The 20,853-nt window shown below is 34.7% G+C and overlaps 1 protein-coding gene across 11 annotated transcripts in view; it reads right to left on the reverse strand.

The window, feature by feature from the left end:
* Positions 1–20,853, reverse strand: part of Rab28 (RAB28, member RAS oncogene family) — a 94,426-nt gene that overhangs the window by 37,754 nt on the left and 35,819 nt on the right. The window contains exon 5 of one of the 11 annotated variants that reach the window (XM_087187376.1): positions 8,572–16,431. The exons of the other annotated variants lie outside the window; for them this stretch is intronic. Coding sequence (XP_087043502.1) covers positions 16,220–16,431 — 212 coding nt within the window. The 3' untranslated portion in view covers positions 8,572–16,219. Of the gene's footprint in view, positions 1–8,571; positions 16,432–20,853 lie in introns of those variants that run through there. 11 annotated transcript variants of the gene reach the window in all.

The following is a 20,853-nucleotide window of genomic DNA, read 5'->3' on the forward strand; positions in this document are numbered from 1 at the left end:
CACAATAGGAAAATTCTCGAATTCAGTCCAAGGTATTTCTTCACTTCTACAAAGAACAGCCAATGTATGGTATGCATACATACAGGAATCTCATTAGCTGCCTGAGTGCCAATACAACACTGACACTCGATAATTAGGGCAAAGTCTGCAGCAAGTGGGAACATTTTATTACTACACACACAATGATTACATTCATTGTGGGGAACTGGTACATGCATATAGCACATCTTAATTTTTATCCTGTTCCCCTTCCTTCCCTTCATCTCTTAGACCCCTTACCACTTGCAAAAGATCTATCTCCCTGTTTCCTATTATCTATCTTTTATTTTTCTCTCTACATTATTTATACTTTGGGTTTCTCACTTAAGAGCAACCATACAATATTTAAGCTTTATTTCACTTAACATTATTGCGTCAAGGTATGTTCATTTCCTACAAATGACTCAAATTTATCCTTTTTTATAGCAGAGTAATATTCTATCATGTATAAGTATCACATTTTCTTTACCTATTAATCTGAAGGACATATAGACCATTTCCAAGTTTAGCTATTACAGGAGTTGTGCCACTGTAACATGGGTATGCATGTATTGTTGCCATACAATGTCTTCAACTCTTTTGAGAAGGTATGTAGAAAGGCAATGGCTGGGTTGAATGGAATTTCTAGTTTTCTTTTTTTGAGGAATCTTCATACTGATTTCCTCAGTGTTTGTACGAGTTTATATTCCCACCAACAATGTATAAGGGTTCCTCTCCAACCCACCCACAGCCTAATCAGCATTTGTTATTTGCTTGCTTGATGATGGCCATTCTTTCTGTAGTGAGATAATAATCAGTGTTGTTTTAATTTACATTTCTTTATGGCCAGAGATGTTGAACATTTTTTCATGTATCTATGGGCCATTTATACTTCTTCTGTAAAGTATCTATTAATTTCAGTGGCCCATTTCTTCACTGTGTCTTTTATTTTTGGGGAGGAGGTCTAATTTTTTTTTTAGCTCTTTATATATATTCTAGACATTAATCTTTTGTTGAGAAGCTGGTAAAAATTGTTTCCCATACTATAGGTGGTCTCTTCACTCAGTTGTTTCCTTAGCTTTTTAATTTGATATACACAATCCCATTTGTTGATTTTTGGTGTTATTTCTTGTGCAATCGGGGTTCTATTCAGAAAGTCCTTGCTTACACCTATGTCTTCAAGAGTTTTACCTAGTTTATCCTCCAGCAGGTAAAGTGTTTCTGTTTTAAAACTTAGGTCTTCAAAAAAAAAAAAGAAAAAAAAAAAAAGGTCTTTGATCCATTTTGATTGTACTTTAGTACAGAGTACTGAAGTGATATAGGTCTAGACTCAATCTTCTGCCTATGTATGTATAGCCAGTTATCCCAGCACTTTTTGTTAAAGAGGCTGTCTTTCCTCCAGGGTATGTTTTTGGCCCCTTTGTCAAAGAGCAGATGGGTGAATGTGCCTGGGTTGCCTCTGCATCCTCTATTTTTTCCACTGATCCACATATCTGTTTTTTGTGCCAGTACCATGCTGTTTTTATCACTATAGCTTTGTAATAAAATTTGAAATCCAAGATTGTTTTATATGTAAGGACATAAAAGTTCATGCTCAAGGTAAGAACTGCTAAGAAAATTCAACAATAACTTGGTAGCAAATTTCAAAACCCAAATCAGCAACTAATACTATTAAACTCTGTCTTCAAATTTAAAGAAGAACAAGGTTAAAGTAAAAAATACGAATGTAAGGCACAGAACTACTGATTTTTAAAGTAGTCAACAAAGATGACAAAGAACAATTCAAAAAATAAGCAAAACACAAAATAAAAACAAAAAAAACCCATAAAAGCACACACATGTGGTAGCCTTAGAATCAATATGTTAAAAATAAAGCAAGAATAGGCCAAGTTATGGAAAAGAATATGCAAAAATAAGAAAACATTCTTAGAAGATCAAAATATAATTTCCAGGATAAATAAACAGTCTAAACAGTGATATCCAAAAGGGAAAAAAAATGTGACTCTCACACACAAAGAAAAATAAAATCCGAAGATGACTGAAGTCCTAACAACTTAAAAGCTTTGAAGGTCATATGAAGCAGTTCAAATATCAACTAGCAGAAACAAAGAAAAGGTGAAAAGAAGAAATAATAAACACAACTAAATTTTCCTGAGCTATTAATAGACATACTTTAAGGTTGCTAGAGCTGCCCGAGTACCATAGAGTATTAATTTTTTAAAAATTGAACAATCTTGTTGTGGTAGTGCATACCTATAATCCCAGCTCTCTGGAAGGCTGAGGCAGGAGAACCTCAAGTTTGAGTCCAGCCTAAGCAAACTAGCAACTTAGGAAGCCATGTCTCATAAAATTTTTAAAAAAGGTTTGTGGATATAGCTCAGTGCAAAGCTCCTAGTTTCAATCCTTAGTACCATGTGTGATTACATCACCATCACCATCATCATCATCAAAACAATACAAATCTCCAATACTCCAAAGTTGAATAAAATCCTACAAACTCAATGACAGGAAAAAAGACAGGAGAAATGCTAACCAATGAGGGTTTCAATTCTTCATTTTCAACATTAAATATGAAAACACAACAGAACAATGTTCCAAATTACAAAGTTATAGAGAAATTAAAAACAGGCAAAACTTTTGCTCAAATGTTGCCAAAATAATGAAATTTTACCCAATAAAGATGCAAAGCTTACTACCAAATATTACTTTTGTGAATAAATGCCTAATGTAATAAATAAGACATAAAACAATGTAATAGATGCAAAAAAGCTGACAAGAGTAGAGGTCTTTTATTTCTTTTGTTAGACTGATTCCTAGGTATTTCATTTTCTTGGATGCTATTGTAAAAGGAGTTGTTTCTCCAGTTCCTTTCTCAATGAGTCTGTTGTTTGTGTACAGGAAAGCTATTAATTTTTATGTGTTGACCTTGTATCCAGCTACTCTACTGAGTTTGGTTATTAAGTCTAGAAGACTTTCAGTGGAGTTCTTGGAGTCTTCTATATAGAGTATCATGTCATCTGCAAATAATGACCATTTGACTTCTTCATTTCCTATCTTTATTCTTATTTCTTTCTCTTGTCTAATTGCTGTGGCTAATGTGCCCAGAACTATATTGAACAGGAGTGGTGATAGTAGACATTCTTATCTTGTTCCTGATTTTAGCATGAAAGATTTCAGTTTTTGACCATTTAGTATGATGTTGGCTGTTGGTTTTTTATAGGTAGCTTTTATCAGGTTGAGATAAGAGACTATTCCACTTTCTTGTAGGGTTTTTATCATGAATGGGTGTTGGATTTTGTCGAACGCTTTTTCTACATCTATTGAGATGATCGTATGGTTCTTGTCCTTGGCTTTGTTAATATAGTTATTACATTTATTGATTTGAATGTGTTGAACCATCCCTGCATCTCTGGGATGAATCCCACTTGGTCGGGGTGTACGATCTTCCTGCTGATCTTCTGCATTCTGTCAACAACTGGAATCTCATCTTATTAAAAAGCTTCTGCACAGCAAGAGAAACCACCAATGGCATGAAGAGACAACCCACAGAGTGGGAAAAAAAGTTTCACCAGCTGTTCCTCAGCAAAGGTCTACTACCTAGAATATATAAAGAACTTAAAAAAAAAAATCAGACTTTCCAAATTCAAAGACCCACTCCAAAAATGGGCATCTGAAATGAACAGACATTTCTCAGACAAAGCAGTAGAAATAGCAAATAAACACATGAAAAAATGTTCAACATCACTGGTCATTCAACTACCTCACCCCAGAAAGAATGGCTGCTATCAAGAAATCAACCAATAACAAGTGCTGGAGGGGCTGGGGAAAAGGAACCCTTCTCCACTGTTGGTGGGAGTGTAGACTGGTGCAACCACTGTGGAAATCATTATGGAGATAGCTCAAAAAACCAGAGGTCTCCGCCGCCTGCTGCGCAAGCACAAGGACCCGAGTTCGATCCCTGGTACCAAAAAAAAAAACTAGAGGTCTCACTGGACCCAGCTATTCCCCTGATGGTTATCTTCCCAAAAGCATTAAAAGAATCATATCACAGCGATACATGCATACCCATGTTTATACCAATACAGTTTGTAATAGCTAAAACTTGGAAACAGCCCTACTGCCCATCAACTGGTGACTGAATAAAGAAAATGTGGGTTTTTTTATAAAATGGAGTACTACTCAGCCATAAAGAACAATAAACTAGAGACATTTATAGCTAAATGGATGCACACTGAGGCCATACTCTTAAGTGAAATAAATAGGACACATGTGTAAATACCAAATAGTTTCTCTGGTGTGAGAACTGAAGTGTAAATGAGGATCAAAATGTATAACAGATAATGTGAAATAGGAAGAAAAGGTCCAAAGGGGAAGGGGTAGGGGAAAGGAGAGAGGCAGGGGAAATGAAAGAAGAAAAAGAAATAAATATGAGAAAAGGAAGAAACAGAAACAAAGTCTTTGTAAATACAGAAGGGTGGAGGGGGTGAACGGAGGACAGGGGAAAGGGGAAAAAAATGAGAACCAAGATATATCATGTAAAGGTACAAATTCCCAATGACGAATGTCATCATACTGTATACCTAAAATGTACCAATAAACTTCAAAATTTTTAAAAAGCTAACAAAAAGTGAAGCTGGGAAAACCCAGTGAATGTTACTATGAAATAAATCACATTGTAAAACCAATATAAAATAGATAAAAATCTGACACAAAAATGTAAAGTTGAAAAAAAATCCTAAGATCGAGAAGTAGAAGGGTTAAAAGTGCTACGATACTTGTGTTAGGTGGGTAGAATGACTGTTCATGTTGCTAGAGATGTTCTAGAGTAAATATTAAGCGTAACAGCTTAATGCTAACATTAAGTATTTAACTTTTACGGATAATAACTTTTAATATATTTTAGAAATAAAATTAGACTGACTATAATTAGAAAATAAGGAGTATAATTACAAAATATTTTCCAGATCTCTAGGAGAAAAAAACAGCTTTAACAATGTTAATTGATCTACAAAAGACAAGAAGACGGATGGGAAAAAAGGAAAATATATTAGACAAAATAGTGTGAAAAAAAGTAGATCAAATATACTATTATCTACTTAATGAAATGAATTAATGAGACATTTAAGAGGCAAAGACATGAAGCCAAAGTTTTTAAAAACAGAAAGCCATATGAATTATGAGACACAAAATGATACTAAAATGTTATGTTGCTGGAATTTTACTATGCCAGTGCAAGATCAGCTCATTTAATTTTCTATTTAAAAGAAAACAAAAGAGGCAAAGAGCAATAATCATAAGCTGGTTCTAAAGTGATGCACAGGGGAAGGAATGGAGGTTAGTTCTCTAAATGCCACAGTCAGCTTCTCTTAAGCACTCCTGGAAGAATCACATCCTTGCTGATGCAAAAGGTGTAAGAACTAAAACTAAAAGTCTAGTGCAGTGATGGAAAACCTTTTAGAGCTTTCAGTGATACAAAAGCCCACTGTGGTTCATGTGCCATAAGTTCGCCACCACTGCCTAGTATAAGGTTGGGAATCTCTGAGAGCAGATCTGTCCACTAAAAACGACCTAAAAGCATTATCCTCACCAGTCAATGAAAGTGTCAGGAAGCTCACAATTATGTGTAGTCTTGGGTCAGAGAATGAAAAATTTATAAATACCCATGAAAAACCAAAACATCGAGTCTTTAACCATTCTGAGTTGAGGACTGCATTAGTTTCCTAGGGCTGTCATAACCAAGTACGACAAACTGGGTGGCTTAAAACAAGTTTCTTATAGTTCCAGACTGAAGTTAGAAATCAAGATGTTCATAGGGCTAAGCACCCTCTGAAGGTTGTTGGGACAGGTCCTTCCTTTTCTTCCTAGCTACCTGTGGTCAGCAACAAACCTTGCATTCCTTGGCTAGTAGCTGCATCACTCCAATCTATGCTTCCTTCTTCATCTGGCTTTCTTCCTAGGTGCCTATGTCACTGTTGAAATTTCTCCCTTCTCAGAATCATCTGATTTAGGGCCTGTGATAATTAAGAATGAGTCCATTTTAACTTGATTACATCTGCAAAGACCCTATTTCCAAAGGACATATTTCCTGGGACCTGGAGGTTAAGCTTAAAACATATCTTTTGAGAGGACCCAATTCAATTCTCAATAAAGACTATGCTTCCTATTTCACCAAGAAAATGGAAAAAGTCAAGAGATCTTTCGCCATAGGCAGGTGTCTACACTGATTATTGTGGATCAATGCAATAAATAATCTGTGCTCCACCTAAAAGCCAAATCCTCTATGTGTACTCTAGACTCCATCCACTTTCAACCACTTATTGATATCACTCATGTAACTGTACCCTCTCTCTCCTACACAGCAATTTTACTCCACTTCTATCAGTATGCATATTTCTCCCATCTTTAAAAATACCAGAAAGAACTGAAAAACCTGTGGTTCCATCCTCCCATCCCATTTCTCTGCTTGCTTCACCAAAATTACTCATAAATATAAAAAGTAAATTGTTGTAAAATCCAATAGTAAATACTATTCCTCTGTTTATTTACTTATTGCCAGCATTTAAAACAATTAATTTCTCCTTCCTTGGAACATTTTACTCCACTTGGTTTCCTTAGAATTATCACCTTTTGATATCAAAACCAAACAAGAAATTCTTTGATATGCACACAATATTTTAAAGCACTTTGAGGTACAATGTTAATTTTATTCTTTTTGATGATTTGCTACATTCTGTTTGGCAGTATCTATGTTAATTCTGTTTGCATCTATGTTCATTAGGGAGACTGGCCTGTAGTTCTCTTTCTTGAGTGGGTCTTTCCCTGGTTTTGGTATCAGTGTAATATTTGCTACCAGGAATGATTTTTGGGAGTACTGCTTCCCTTTCGACTTCACTGAAGAGTTTGAAGAGTAGTGGAATTAGATCTCTAAATTTCTTGTAGAATTCAACAGTGACACCATCAGGACCTGAGCTTTTCTTTGTTGGTAATTTTTAAATTACATTTTCAGGGCTGGGGATTTAGCTCAGTGGTTTCGCCACCTGCTGTGCAAGCGGAAGGACCCAAGTTCGATCCCCGGTACCAATAAATAAATAAATAAATAAATAAATAACATTTTCAATTTCACTGACTGATATTGGGTTATTTAGAATTTTTATGTCTTCTTAATTCAGCTTGGGTAATTCATATATATCTAGGAATCTGTCCATTTCTTCTGTATTTTCCATCTTATTAGAGTACAGATTCTCAAAGTAGATATTTATGATCTTCTGGACTTCTATAGGATCTATCATGACTTTACCCTTTTTATACCAATTGCATGAATTTGAGTCCTTTTGTTATTCAATAAGGCTGGGTAAGGGTTTATCAATTTTATTTAATCTTTCAAAGAACTAACTCTTTGACTCACTGATTCATTGTATTGTTCTCTTAGTCTCAATTGCATTAATTTCTGCTCTGATCTTTATAATTTCCCCCTTGTACCAGCTTTGAGTTTGACCTGTTCTTTTTCTAGATGTTTGAGATTCAATATTAGGTTGTTTATTTGGACTCATTCTGTTTTCCTGAGAGTTTACCACTATAAACTTCCCTCATAGGACTACTTACATTCTTTCCCTAGGTTTGGGTATGTTGTATCGGGCCTTATTATTTAATTGTATATATTTATACTGTTTAATTTCTTCTTTAATTTCATCTGTGACCCACTGGTTGTTCAGGAGGGTGTTGCTTGTCACGTGTATATGCAGTTTTTGTGGTTTCTTTCGCTGCTGATTTCCAATTTCATTGCACTATCGTCAGATAACATGCATGGGATGATTTCAATTCCTTTGCATTTACTTAAGCATGTTCTATGGGCTAGTATGTGGTCTATTTTGGAGAATGTTCCATGTGCAGCTGAGAAGAATGTGTATTCTGACGTTGTGGGGTAGAACACTCAGTAGACATCCACTAAGCCCATGTGTTCATAGGTTTGGTTCAGTTCTGATATTTCTTTGATTTTTTTGTCTAGTTGATCTATTTGAAACAATGGGGTACTGAGGTCCCCTATTACAATTATATTGGTGCTTATTTGATTTTTCATATCCCACAGTGATATATGCGCACCCATATTTATAGGGTCACAGTTTATAATAGCTAAATCTTAGAAACATCCCAAATGCCCATCAACTGATGAATGGATAAAAAAGATGTAGGGTTTTTTTCTATAATGCAGTATTATTCGGCCATAAAGAAGGATAAACTTGAAACATTTCTAAGAAATGGATGCACCTTGATAACACTCTTAAGTGAAATAAATCAAACACACATATATAAATATCACATTGTTTCTCTAGAGTGAGAAACTGAAAGAGTATATAAGGACCAAACAGAAAAATAGATATTGTGAAATAGGAAGAAATTGTTCAAAATTATACAGAATGTGAGATACTTTGCTAATAATTAAAATGTTTTATGCAAAAACAGGTATAGTATTATTAGAAAATGAGCTGATAGATTAGCAAATGAAAATATATTATTTTAAGATCATGATACAGTGTATTTACCATTGTTATTCTCTAATAATTTTTGTTATGAAAATTTATCTTTTCATAGAACAGCTTTTATATTTTATTAATATCTACTTGCATTACATTAAAATAAAAAAAATTTTAAGTGATTTACTGCTCAAATTTTTTTAAATACTAATTTTATCAAATTAGCAACCAGACAATTGATTCTGTAATTTATTACGCCCCACTGGATGATCTTAAATTAAGGATTAAATCCCATATAAAACTAAATCAACAAATATGTTTTCCTGAAATCCTACACAGTAATTTAATGCAGATATTTGTTTCAGAAACTCCAACAGGGCCGAGGATTTAGCTCAGTGGTTCCGGTGCCTGCCTCACAAGTGCAAGGTCCCGAGTTCAATCCCCGGTACCAAAAAAAAAAAAAAAAAAGAAAAAGAAACTCCAACATTCATTAGCAAATTCAATCTCTAGCATCATGAATGGACTCAAGATCCTGCCACAAAGTTGTGTGTGTGTACACATTCAATTCAAGAAGAACTCTTACAGAAAGCCAAATCTGGTCCAAATACTTTTTTAAAGATCTTGACAATTTTGGCATTACAGAAACTTTTAACCTCGGGCAAAGTTCTTGGCTTTTATAGAACTTGGCAATTTTGTTTTGTTTTAATTTAACTCATTTCTACAGAGTTCTGTGGCAACAAAAATCTGACAGTACAGCAATCACACTTTGGCGCTACACCAATTCTAAACAATACGCCAGTGGTTACCCTCATAGGGTTAGCACTTTGGGGCACTACGCCTCCTTTCCATTCCTGCTCAACACCTGCTTGTGTTACAGCAAGAAAATATAAAAGAAAAAGACATTAAAATTTAGGTTAAAAGGGGCCAGGGATTTAGCTCAGTGGCTCCACCACCTGCTTCGCAAGCACAGGGACCCAAGTTTGATCCCTGGTACCAAAAAAAAAAAAAAAAAAAAAAAAAATTTAGGTTAAAAGCCAAATGAGATTTAAAATGACACACTGATAATGTCAACTTGTTTTATGTCTGTTATATTACTATCAAGTTTATCTCTAGAAATTTAAACTTGAGAAAATGTTTTAAAATGAAAAAGGCAAAAATGCACCAAATTGCTTAGTTTCAAAATGAAGTCATCTTCTGACAAAATTCCATGAGACTCATAAAGATTCAATGAAAAAGCTTTATTAGAAAAGATGGAGCAGAGCAGAACTCACTGACTTCTGAGTTTTAGGTTCCTACCTGATCTCATCTAATCTGATAAGATCTGTGAACTAATGAGCATAGATCCTTGGAGAAGGATCTCTAAGGAGATTTCTCATACAATAAGAATCATGTGGGAAAACATTCCATGCTTTCATAAGACCCAAATGATGCTTCATCTATGACTATGACCTGGCTTTTTGTTCTGCAACATTTTCACAGAATTAAACTTTTACCTTGAACCCCATTTAATAGCCCATCTTTCCCTGCCTATGTACTGGCCATTGTCCCTCTTTAATCCTATAAGTAAAACCTTCCTCATAATATTACGGCTATACCTTGCAAACTATCAAATCCTTAAGAGTAGGACCATGCCTTACTCTCTTTGAGTTCCCAATATTTTACAGGATTCCTAGACATAACAGACCCTCCACAGATGTTTGCTAAATATAGATATTATACTGGTGAAATTATTCTCATGTTACTCAACAGAGTTAATCAAAACATTTGGTTGACCTTTAAAATATTTTATTACTAATTTCAGTCTTGGTAATTCATACTCTCAAAATTATGACTATGAGAATATTTTCACTCTATGGCTAATTAACCCAATGCAAAACCAGAGACATGTACTTTAGAGGTTTGGGTTTTCAGGGCCAGTCTCTAAAAAAACAATGGCTTGTGTGGGTTTAAATCATCATTAACATCCTTTCTCCTCCTATTTTGCATGAATTCAGGATGCGTATAATATTAGAAAATAGCTCAGTCTCATGACTCAAATATTCAGAATTCCCTATATATCTTAGTCTAAAAATAACTTTTTCTAATTGTTTCTAAGTTTGGAAAATCTCTTCATGAAAACAGCTAATCCAAAATATAAATTATATAATTTATATAAATTATACATCCAGGGCCAGGGATTTAGCTCAGTTGTTCTGCCGCCTGCCTCACAGGGGCAAGGTCCAGAGTTCGATCCCCGGTACCAAAAATAAATAAATAAATAATACATCCTTTGTTATAATCTTTTGTTTTGGGGCTGAAGATTAAACCCAGAGCCTCACAAATGCTAATAAGCACACTCTATTCCTGAGTTACACACACCCCACCCATTTCATTTCATAGGCAAATTTGAAAATATAAAACATTTTGAAGGTATTAAATATTTGAAGACTTAAATCTTAAGATACTACTGTTTTCAGTTAGAATAACTAGGACTTCTGTAAACAACTAGAAAGTTGGTTGAAATATATAAAACAATTACCTTCAGGCATCGCACATTAGGTAGAACAAGCACATAATCCCTGAAAGATGAAACATTAGGAAGGTAAACTTGTTTTTCTAGCTAGAGAGAGGAGAAGCCAGCACGGCGGTGCACACTTATAATCTCACCACTCTGGGAGGCTGAGGCAAGAAGATTGCAGGTTTGAGCCAGTGTGGGCAACTTAGCAAGACTCTGACTTAAAAAAAAAAAAACCTTATTTTTAAAGGGTTGAGTATGCAGCCCACTGGAAAGGCCCTGGTTCAATCTCCAGAACCACCAAAAAAAAACCCCAACAATAACACAACAAAAACAAGGAAAGTAATGAACTAGTTAAAAGGAGAAAACAGATCACAGCTCAAACCAGCAGAAGTATTTGGGATTGTGTAGAGCGCAGTACCAGAAAGGGAGCTCTTCAAATAGAACATGTCTTGGACTCCTTCTAAGAGTTTCCCATACTATGTTCTTAACTACTAAGCTGCATGTGTTTATGGCAAAACTCTAAGGGCAAGCAAAGAAAAATTAGGAAGCTACAACCAGAAAAATTCCCAGAATGGAAAAAGACTTGGGAGATACTGAAGTGGAAGCGAAGGCAATCATTACAAGCCCAGGAGAGAGGCCCCAAAAAGAAACCAACCCTGGAGTGCACTGACTCTGGACTTCCAGCCTCCCAAACTGTAAGGAGGTTGCATAAGCCACCCAATCTAAGGCGCTGTATGACAACAACCCTAGTAAGGTAACACAGGCTCTAATATTTTATAGTTATTTAGATCCTCATTTAGTAACATGAAGGCAAACACTGAAACACAGAAGTGGAACTCTTAGTTCAGGGAGCTGTAAAATGAGTTCTTTCAAGATATTGTGTAAGGAATCTGAATCTCCTTTCCAAAAGACTAGATTATCTTAGGCACTGTGGGACTTTAGCAATAGTAAGCTCCACACTGTTAAAACAAAAGTTAGGTTCCTACTAGCTTTTTGTGCTATTGTATGTGTGTACACATTTTAACTGCAAAAAGATAATATTAAGTTCCAAATAAAGGGAGGGTCCTTGGATTGGCTCAAGACTTCACTGTAGCAAGTTGGAAAGAACAGACTCTCGGCCTTGTCTCATACTGGCCATCTCACAGTGAATGGGTCACCTTCCCAGGCTCCTGAGTATCAGGAGCATACTCACCCCATGTGATGCCCAGCACATCACAGGCACTTGTAACAGGGGACATCATTTCATCATTACACATGAAAAACTCAGCACTAGCCCAAAAGGATATCAAGCTAAACACTATTGGGGGAAAATTGCATCAATGTGCCAAGTGCTACTATATATATTTTTACTATCACATCATTTAAATGATAAAGCCCAAATAAAATCAACATTGTAACATAACAGCTTAAAGCTATTAAAAATAATAAATAGTTGGCATGGATTCTAACAGATCAAATATTTAAGAAATGTTTAAGTTTTTTTGTCTCATTCACTCTGATTAGGTCTTATTTTAAAATGTAACATCTTGCCTGAAATGTAATACTTTCACTTATTATCCAAACTCTACTAATTTTGCAGTTTTAAGATCTACTTCTTAATCCTTAGCTGACAATTTTTCCCTGCTCATAACACAACTAAATTAAATGTATTTCTTTTGTAGTTTTATTATGAAAGACGAGCACAATGGACAAAAACATCAAAGACTTTAAGTTTCCTAAATGTATGCATATGTTCTTAAAAAGTAGCCAGATACTCACACAGAGAAAATAGTGCTTAAGAACTATGTTACACAGTTACATAATGTTTGCTATTGCTTACTTGCTGCTGAATTTAAATGTACTTCAAATTATGAAGAACTCAGAACATACCTTTAATATGTGTATAGAATCACAGAGGAAGTCAAAAGCTTTCTAAAGGTTCATCTCATGTAGTCTAATTATTCTTTAAAAGTAATTATTATATACAATACAAACCACAATACTTATTCTTTTTCCATTGTTAGCAATATATCTCTTTTATGGTCTACAGCAGCTAACCTCTACTAGTCCCTGAATGATAATGAGAATATATTTTCACAGTAGCAATCTATGACATTTCTATAAATCAATGTGCTACAATGATATCTAAATAAAAGCTTATTTCACTATAATGATGCTTCCAGGCTCCCCTCAAGTCAGGTGGTTATATGCAGTTAATGATCTGTAACATACCACACAAGTAGTCCTAAAAAGACTTATTATCCACTGCATGTGCAACAATATTTGCTTTATGGATGGCTAAATGAAAGAAGACATTCGATGTAACTATAAAAGTGAAATCAAAAGAAAACTTACAAGTAACATGTTTTCTTTAAGTAAAAGGGCTGTGACCATTTTCCATTAATACTTAACCTTTTGCTGGAGCAATGCAACCACAGAATGCTCAAATCCATAAAGCCCAAGAGCTGTTCTGGGTTAACGCTGATTAACTGCTTCCAATCAAAAGAATGGTCACTTTCTAAAACCGTGAGATCATCGGTCCCTACTGGCCGCATCCAAGTCACATCTCAGAGCTCAACAAACAATAAAAAAGATACACTTTTTTATGCATGTCTCATCAAACTTATGCATGCATGCACAACACAAACATGCCAAAAAGAAAAGGATTGTGCTGCACACAAATTTTGTTTATCTCAAATACTTTACCCTTCTAAAGCTGCCAGACTTTGTAGGCATTCACATATTGCCATTTATAATTTTATTTCATTTACCAGACTCAGCTTTTGTCCACCATATGTCCGTCATGGATTAACTATTCCCTTATGTACAATTAAGGAGTTTCCATTTGTTGTAAGAAGAGCTAAGTATGAAGAACACAGCCAGAAATAACATTTATACCTCAACCAAAAACAGAAGCACATTCAAACTCCAACGATGGTTTATGTAGCATCTTTTTTTATTAGACATATGTCTACATAGCAAAATAAACTTGAGATAAAAATTTGTGAAAACAGTACAACAGTTTTCACAATTTAGATTAGATATCAAAACTGTATCGTTTCTATGAAGTGAATTTAAACAATTTTTCAAAAAATGTATTTCTAAACTGTAAGTTAAACGATTTTCTTTCCACACATTAATTGTAGCCAGCATTTTAATTATTATGTATTTCAAAGAAGTTTCACAAACATTTCAGCTTGTGATTTTTAAATCCTTACATTAGAAAAATATATACATTTAGCAAGATTTCTTATTACCTATTTGAAGGGAGGATAAGAAAGACAATAACAACTACTAACCTGTAGCAGTAATTATATTGCAGGCATAGTTCTAGAGCTTTACAAATGTTTAATTCTTAAAACTAATTCTATTTAATTCTACTGCCTTCTGTGGTCAGTGCTATTATTAGTGCCATTATACAGATGAGAAAACTGGAGCCCACGTCTGATCAGGAGTCTATTCCCTCAACAACTATTCATACTATCTGCCTCTATACAATATATTAAAGTGGTAGAACACACTATAAAACAAATGTCCTTAAGGAAAAAGTTTCTCATCTTTCTAAACTTGGTATTTTGAATAAAAATTAAGAGCCTAAGACTAAGAGTTTAGTTATCAAAAACCTACATGTGCAATGGAAAATGCTTTTTAAATCTGGTCATATGTGGCACTAATGCACAAGCATCAAGTGAGGGTGTGGTTATTTTTACCCAACCTCATTAAGGTGTGCCTGACAAATGATACATACCAGTACTTATATTTCTGTGATGAGAAACACTTAGGATCTATTCTTTCAACCAATATTCATAGTACCTCCTCAGCATCTACAGAAGACTGGTCCCAGGACCCCTTGCAGATTCGAAAATCCCAACATGCTCAAGTCACCTATATAACAAGATGTAGTCGGGGATTTAGCTCAGTGGCACCAGGTCTGTCTCACAAGCTCAAGGTCCTGAGTTCAATCCCTCGTATAAAGAAAACCAAGATGTAGTATTTTATATAATCTACGCATATTCTCTCATATACAGATATCATCTCCAGATTGCTTACAATACCTAATACATTGTAAATTTATGTAAGCAGTTGTTATAGGCTGCTCATTAGTGAATAAAACAAGGATAAAATTCTGCATGTTCATTACAGATGAAAATATTTTTGACCCAAAGTTGGTTGAATTTGGGAACACATAACTCACACACAGGGTCAGTTGTATACATTATTATCAACTATAATAACCATGATGTACAAAATGTACAGAATGTATTCATCCTGTCTTACTGAAAGTTTATAACATTTGACCAACATATCTTCATTCCCTACCACCACTCCAGACCCTGATAATGAATATTCTGCTGTCTGCTTCAATGAGTGTAATGTTTTTAGATTCCAAATAATAGCAGTATCATATAGCATCTGTGTTTCTGTACCTGGCTTATTGCATTTACCATAATTTCTTCCAAATGCATCTACATTGTCACAAATGACAGGATTTATTTCTTTTCTAAGTCTGAATAGTATTCCATTGTATGTATTTATGTGTGTGTACAAACACAAATTTCCCACATTATGTTTTCTTTATCTGTTGATGGAGATAGAGACTGATCCCCATATCTTAGTTAGTGTGAATAACGTTGAAATGAACATGGAAGTAAAATTGTTTCTTCAATACTATGTACTGACTTTATTTCCTTTAGATATGTACCCAAAAGTGGACTACCAGATAATGTTTTTAATTTTCTGAGAGATGTCCAAGCTATTTTCCATAATAGCTGTACTAATTTATACCTACAAACAGTGTACAAGGGTTTCTTTTTCTCTACCTCACTGCCAACACTTATCTTTTGCCTTTGCAATAGTAATGATTCTTAGGATTCCTATAATAACTATCTTTTGGTGGCTTTAACTAGTATTTCTCTGGTGATCAGTGATTTTTTGTTGATGTTGTTGTTGGTTTTTTGAGGTTTGTTTTTTTTTGGTGCCAGGGATCGAACTCGGGTCCTTGCGCTTGCAAGGCAAGCAACGGAAACACCATGCTAAATCCCTGGCCCTCGTGATTAGTGGTGTTAAGAATATTTTCATATATCTGTTGACCATTTATAAGTTTCCTTTAGAAAAATGTCTATTCAGGTCCTTTGCCTATGTTTTTTAATCAAGTTACTTATTTTCTTGTATTGAGTTGTTCCTTAAATATTTTGGATATTAACTCCTTTTCAGATGTCTAGTTTACAAATATTTCTACCAATCTATAATTCCTTCACCATTGACAGTTTCCCTTGCTGAGGAGAAGCTTTTCAGTTTGATGCAATTCCATTTCTCTATTTTTGCTTTTGTTGCTTGTGCTTTTGGAGGCATATCCAAGAAACCACTTCCCAGATGAATACAAGGAAGTTTTCTTTTCCTCTATATTTTCTTCTTTTAGCTTCATAGCTTCTGTTATTTCATCCATTTTGATTTGATTTTTATAAACTGTGAAATAAGGGTCCAATTTCATTCTCTGGCATATGGTTATCCAGTTTTCCCAAGACCATTTATTAAAGAAAATGCCCTTTCCAAGGAAGAAGTTAAACTGTCATTATTTGCTGACGATATGATACTTTACATAGAAGAGCCAAAAAACTCCGCCAAAAGATTTCTAGACTTAATTGACAGATTCAGTAGAGTAGTTGGATACAAGGTCAACACTCAGAAAACAACAGCCTTCTTGTACACAAAGAACAGATTGAGAGAAAAATTAGGGAAACAATTCCTTTTACAATAGCATCCAAAAAAATGAAATATCTAGGAATCAATCTAACAAAGGAAGCAAAAGACCTCTACACCGAAAAGTACAGCACTCTGAAAAAAGAGATTGAAGGAGATACAAGAAAATGGAAAGACATCCTTTGCTCCTGGGTAGGAAGAACCAATATAGTGAAAATGGTCATACTTCCAAAACTACTATACAGATTCAATGCAATCCTGATTAAAATCCCAACAGTATATTTCACAGAACTAGAGAAAATAATCCAAAAATTCATTTGGAACCATAAGACACCTAGAATAGCTAAAGCAATTCTAAGCAATAGAGACATGGCTGGGGGTATCACAATCCCCAACTTGAAATTATACTACAAAGCTACTGTGATAAAATCAGCCTGGTACTGGCAAAGGAACAGACCTGAAGATCAGTGGAATAGATTAGAAGATGCAGAAACAACTCCAGACATGCTCAGCCACCTCATTTTTGACAAAGGAGCCAACAACCCTCACTGGAGGAAAGATAACCTATCTAATAAATGGTGTTAGAAAAACTGGATTTCAACATGCCAAAGATTAAAACTAGACCCGTACCTATCACCATGCACTAAACTAAGATCAAAGTGGATTAAAGATATAAATATTAAGACAGAAGCACTAAACTTGCTGGAAGATAAGTTAGGTAGAACTCCTGAAGACACTGGCATAGGAAAAGACTTCATGAACAAAACCTCAGCATCATGGGAACTAGCAGAAAGAATCAACAACTGGGATCTCATCTTATTAAAAAGCTTCTGCACTGCAAAAGAAACCACCAACAGAGCTAACAGACAACCTACAATATGGAAAAAAATGTTTAGCAGCTGTACCTCAGACAAAGGACTCTATCTAGAATATATAAAGAATTGAAAAAAATCAGACCCCCTCAAATTCAAAGACCCAATTCAAAAATGGACATCTGAAACGAACAGACATTTCTCAGACAAAGAAGTAAAAGCAGCAAACAAATATATGAAAAAATGTTCAACATTGGGCCGATGATTTAGCTCAGTGGTTTCACTGCCTGCTGCGCAAGCACAAGGACCCAAGTTCGATCCCTGGTACCAAAAAAAAAAAAAAAAAGAAAGAAAAGAAAATGTTCAACATCACTGGTCATTCGAGAGATGCAGATGAAAACAACACTGAGATTCCACCTCACCCCACAAAGAATGGCTGCTATCAAGAAATCAACAAATAACAAATGCTGGCAGGGGTGTGGGGAGAAAGGAACCCTTCTCCATTGCTGGTGGGAGTGCAGACTGGTGCAGCCACTGTGGAAATCAGTATGGAGATACCTCAAAAAACTAGGACTGGAAATCCCATTTGACCCCACTATTCCACTGCTGGGGATCTTCCCCAAAGAATTTAAAGACTCATACCACAGTGATATATGTGCACCCATGTTCATAGCAGCACAGTTTGTAATAGCTAAAGCTTGGAAACAGCCCAAGTGCCCATCAACTGGAAACTCGATAAAGAAAATGTGTTTTTTTGTTGTTTTCTTTTTTTTTGTATTAAATTCTTTTATTGGTACATTGTAGGTATACAACACAATTACATTTCTCATTGGGAATTGTACCTTTACATAATGCATCTTGGTTCTTATTTTTTCCCCATTCCTAGCCCTCCCTTCACGCCCTCCACCCTTCCCTATTTACAAAGACTTTATTTCCATTTTTTCCATTTCTCAGCATTTTTCCTTTCCCTTCTTTCCTTTCCCCTGCCCCTCCCACTACCCCTACCCCTTTGGACCTTTTCTTCCTATTCTGCATTATCGATTATTCATTCTAATCATTGGTACATTTTAGGTATACAATATAATGACATTCATCATTGGAAATTTGCAACTTTACATAGTCTCTCTTGGTTCTTATTGTTCACCCTTGCCCAGCCCTCCCTTCAACCCCTCCAGTCCTCCCTATTTACAAAGATTTTGTTCCTATTTTTCCATTTTCTCATATTAATCCCATTCCCTTCTATCCTTTCCCCTAGCCCTCCCACTTCCTTCCCCTTTGCCCCTTTTCCTATTTCACATTACCTATTATACATTTAGTTTTTATTTACACTTTCAGTTTCTCACACCAGAGAAACTATTCGGTATTTACACGTGTGTCCTATTTATTTCACTTAAGAGTATGGCCTCAATGTACATCCACTTAGCTATAAATGTCTCTAATTTCTCATTTTTTATGGCTGAGTAGTACTCCATTTTATAAAAAAACCACAAGCAAATGTGTTTTTTTAATAAAATGGAGTACTACGCAGCGATAAAGAACGAAAAACTACAGTCATTTATAGCTAAATGGATGCATATCGAGGCCATACTCTTAAGTGAAATAAATAGGACACACGTGTAAATACCAATAGTTTCTCTAGTGTGAGAAACTGATAGTGTAAACAAGGGTTAAAATGATTAAAATGAATAATTGATAATCTGAAATAGGAAAAAAGGTCCAAAAAAGAAGGGGTGAAGGGAGGGGAAGGGGAAAGGAAAAGAGGGAAAGGAAAAACTATGAGAAAAGAAAAAAAATGGAAATGATGTCTATGTAAATAGGGAAGGGTGGAGGGGGTAAAGGCCTCACAGGTAATGGGGAAAAAATAAGAACCAAGATATATCATGTACAGGTACAAGCACCCAATGATAAATGCAAACAAATTATATACCTAAAATGTACCAATAAAAGAACTAAAAAAAAGAAAAAGAAAATGCCCTTTCCCCATTGAGTGTCAAATAAAATTATAAAAGAGAAGACAATACAACTCATAGAAGAGAAATCCAAAGAATTATTAGAGATTAGGATCAACTACATGTCAAAAAGTTGGATAACTCAGAAGAAATGGACAAATATCTGTAAACATACATCCTAGCAGGAATGAAATGTGAAGAAAAAGAAAATCTAAACAGATAAATAAGAAAATTTAATAAACAAAGAGATATCCAAGACCTAATGGACTTATTAGTGAGTGCTACCAGCCATATTAAGGAAGAATTAGTGCCAATCCTTCTCAAATTCTTCCAAAACACTGAAGAAGAAAGAATACTGCCAGACTCAGTTCTTTGAGGCCAGCATTACCCTGATACCAAAGCCAAAGACACTACAAGAAAATATAACCAGAGGTCAATATCCCTGATGAATATACTTACAGATGCAAAACTCCACAACAAAATACTACCAAAACCAAATTCAATAGCACATTAAAAAGTATCATAAACCATAATGAAGTGGAATTATATCCTTGGCATGTTCAACATATGCAAATCAATAACTATGATATTCCATATTTACAGGATTAAAATCATATGATATGTCAATACATAGAGAAAAAGCAAATTAAATATCTTTTCATGATAAAAACTCTCAACAAACTGGATATAAAATAAATGTACTTCAAAATAATGAAGGCTACGTATGACAAGACCATAGTTGACATCATACTCAATCATGAAAAGCTAAAAGCTTTTCTTCTAAGATCAGGAATAAGACAAAGATAATCTCACAAGTTGTATTCACTGGAGTAATGGAGGTCACAGCCAGAAAAACTAGGCAAAAGAGAAACAAAAGATATTGAAATGGGAAAGGAAGGAATAAAATTGTTTAAAAATGACATAAGGGCCAGGGATTTAGCTCAATGGCACCGTGCCTGCCTCACAAGCGCAAGGTCCTGAGTTTGATCCCCTGTCCCAAAAAATATATATATTTTATATACTATATTATATAGTATATATTATATATTATATATATATGACATGATCTTATATATAAAGAACCTTAACTCTAGGAAAAAAACATCAATTCATGAATTCATTAAAGTTACAAGACACAAAACCAACTGACAAAAATCAATACCATTTATTGTATATACCAATAACAAACTATTTTAAAAAGAAATCAAGGAAACAACAGTACATAATAACATCAAAAAACAGAATACTTACGAATAAATTAACCAAGGAGGTAAAAGTACAGAGAAAACTGTAAAATAGTGATGAAATAAATTAAAGAAGACATAAATAAATGGAAAACTGTCATGTGCTCATGGATTAGAAGAATCCACATTGTTAAAATGTCTATACTATCCAAAGTGATCTACAAATTCGATGCAATCTCTATC

This window comes from Heterocephalus glaber, unplaced genomic scaffold (genome assembly GCF_053883595.1).
Source record: "Heterocephalus glaber isolate CG9 unplaced genomic scaffold, H.glaber_assembly_v1.0 deba00001509, whole genome shotgun sequence".
Classification (NCBI taxonomy): domain Eukaryota; kingdom Metazoa; phylum Chordata; class Mammalia; order Rodentia; family Bathyergidae; genus Heterocephalus; species Heterocephalus glaber.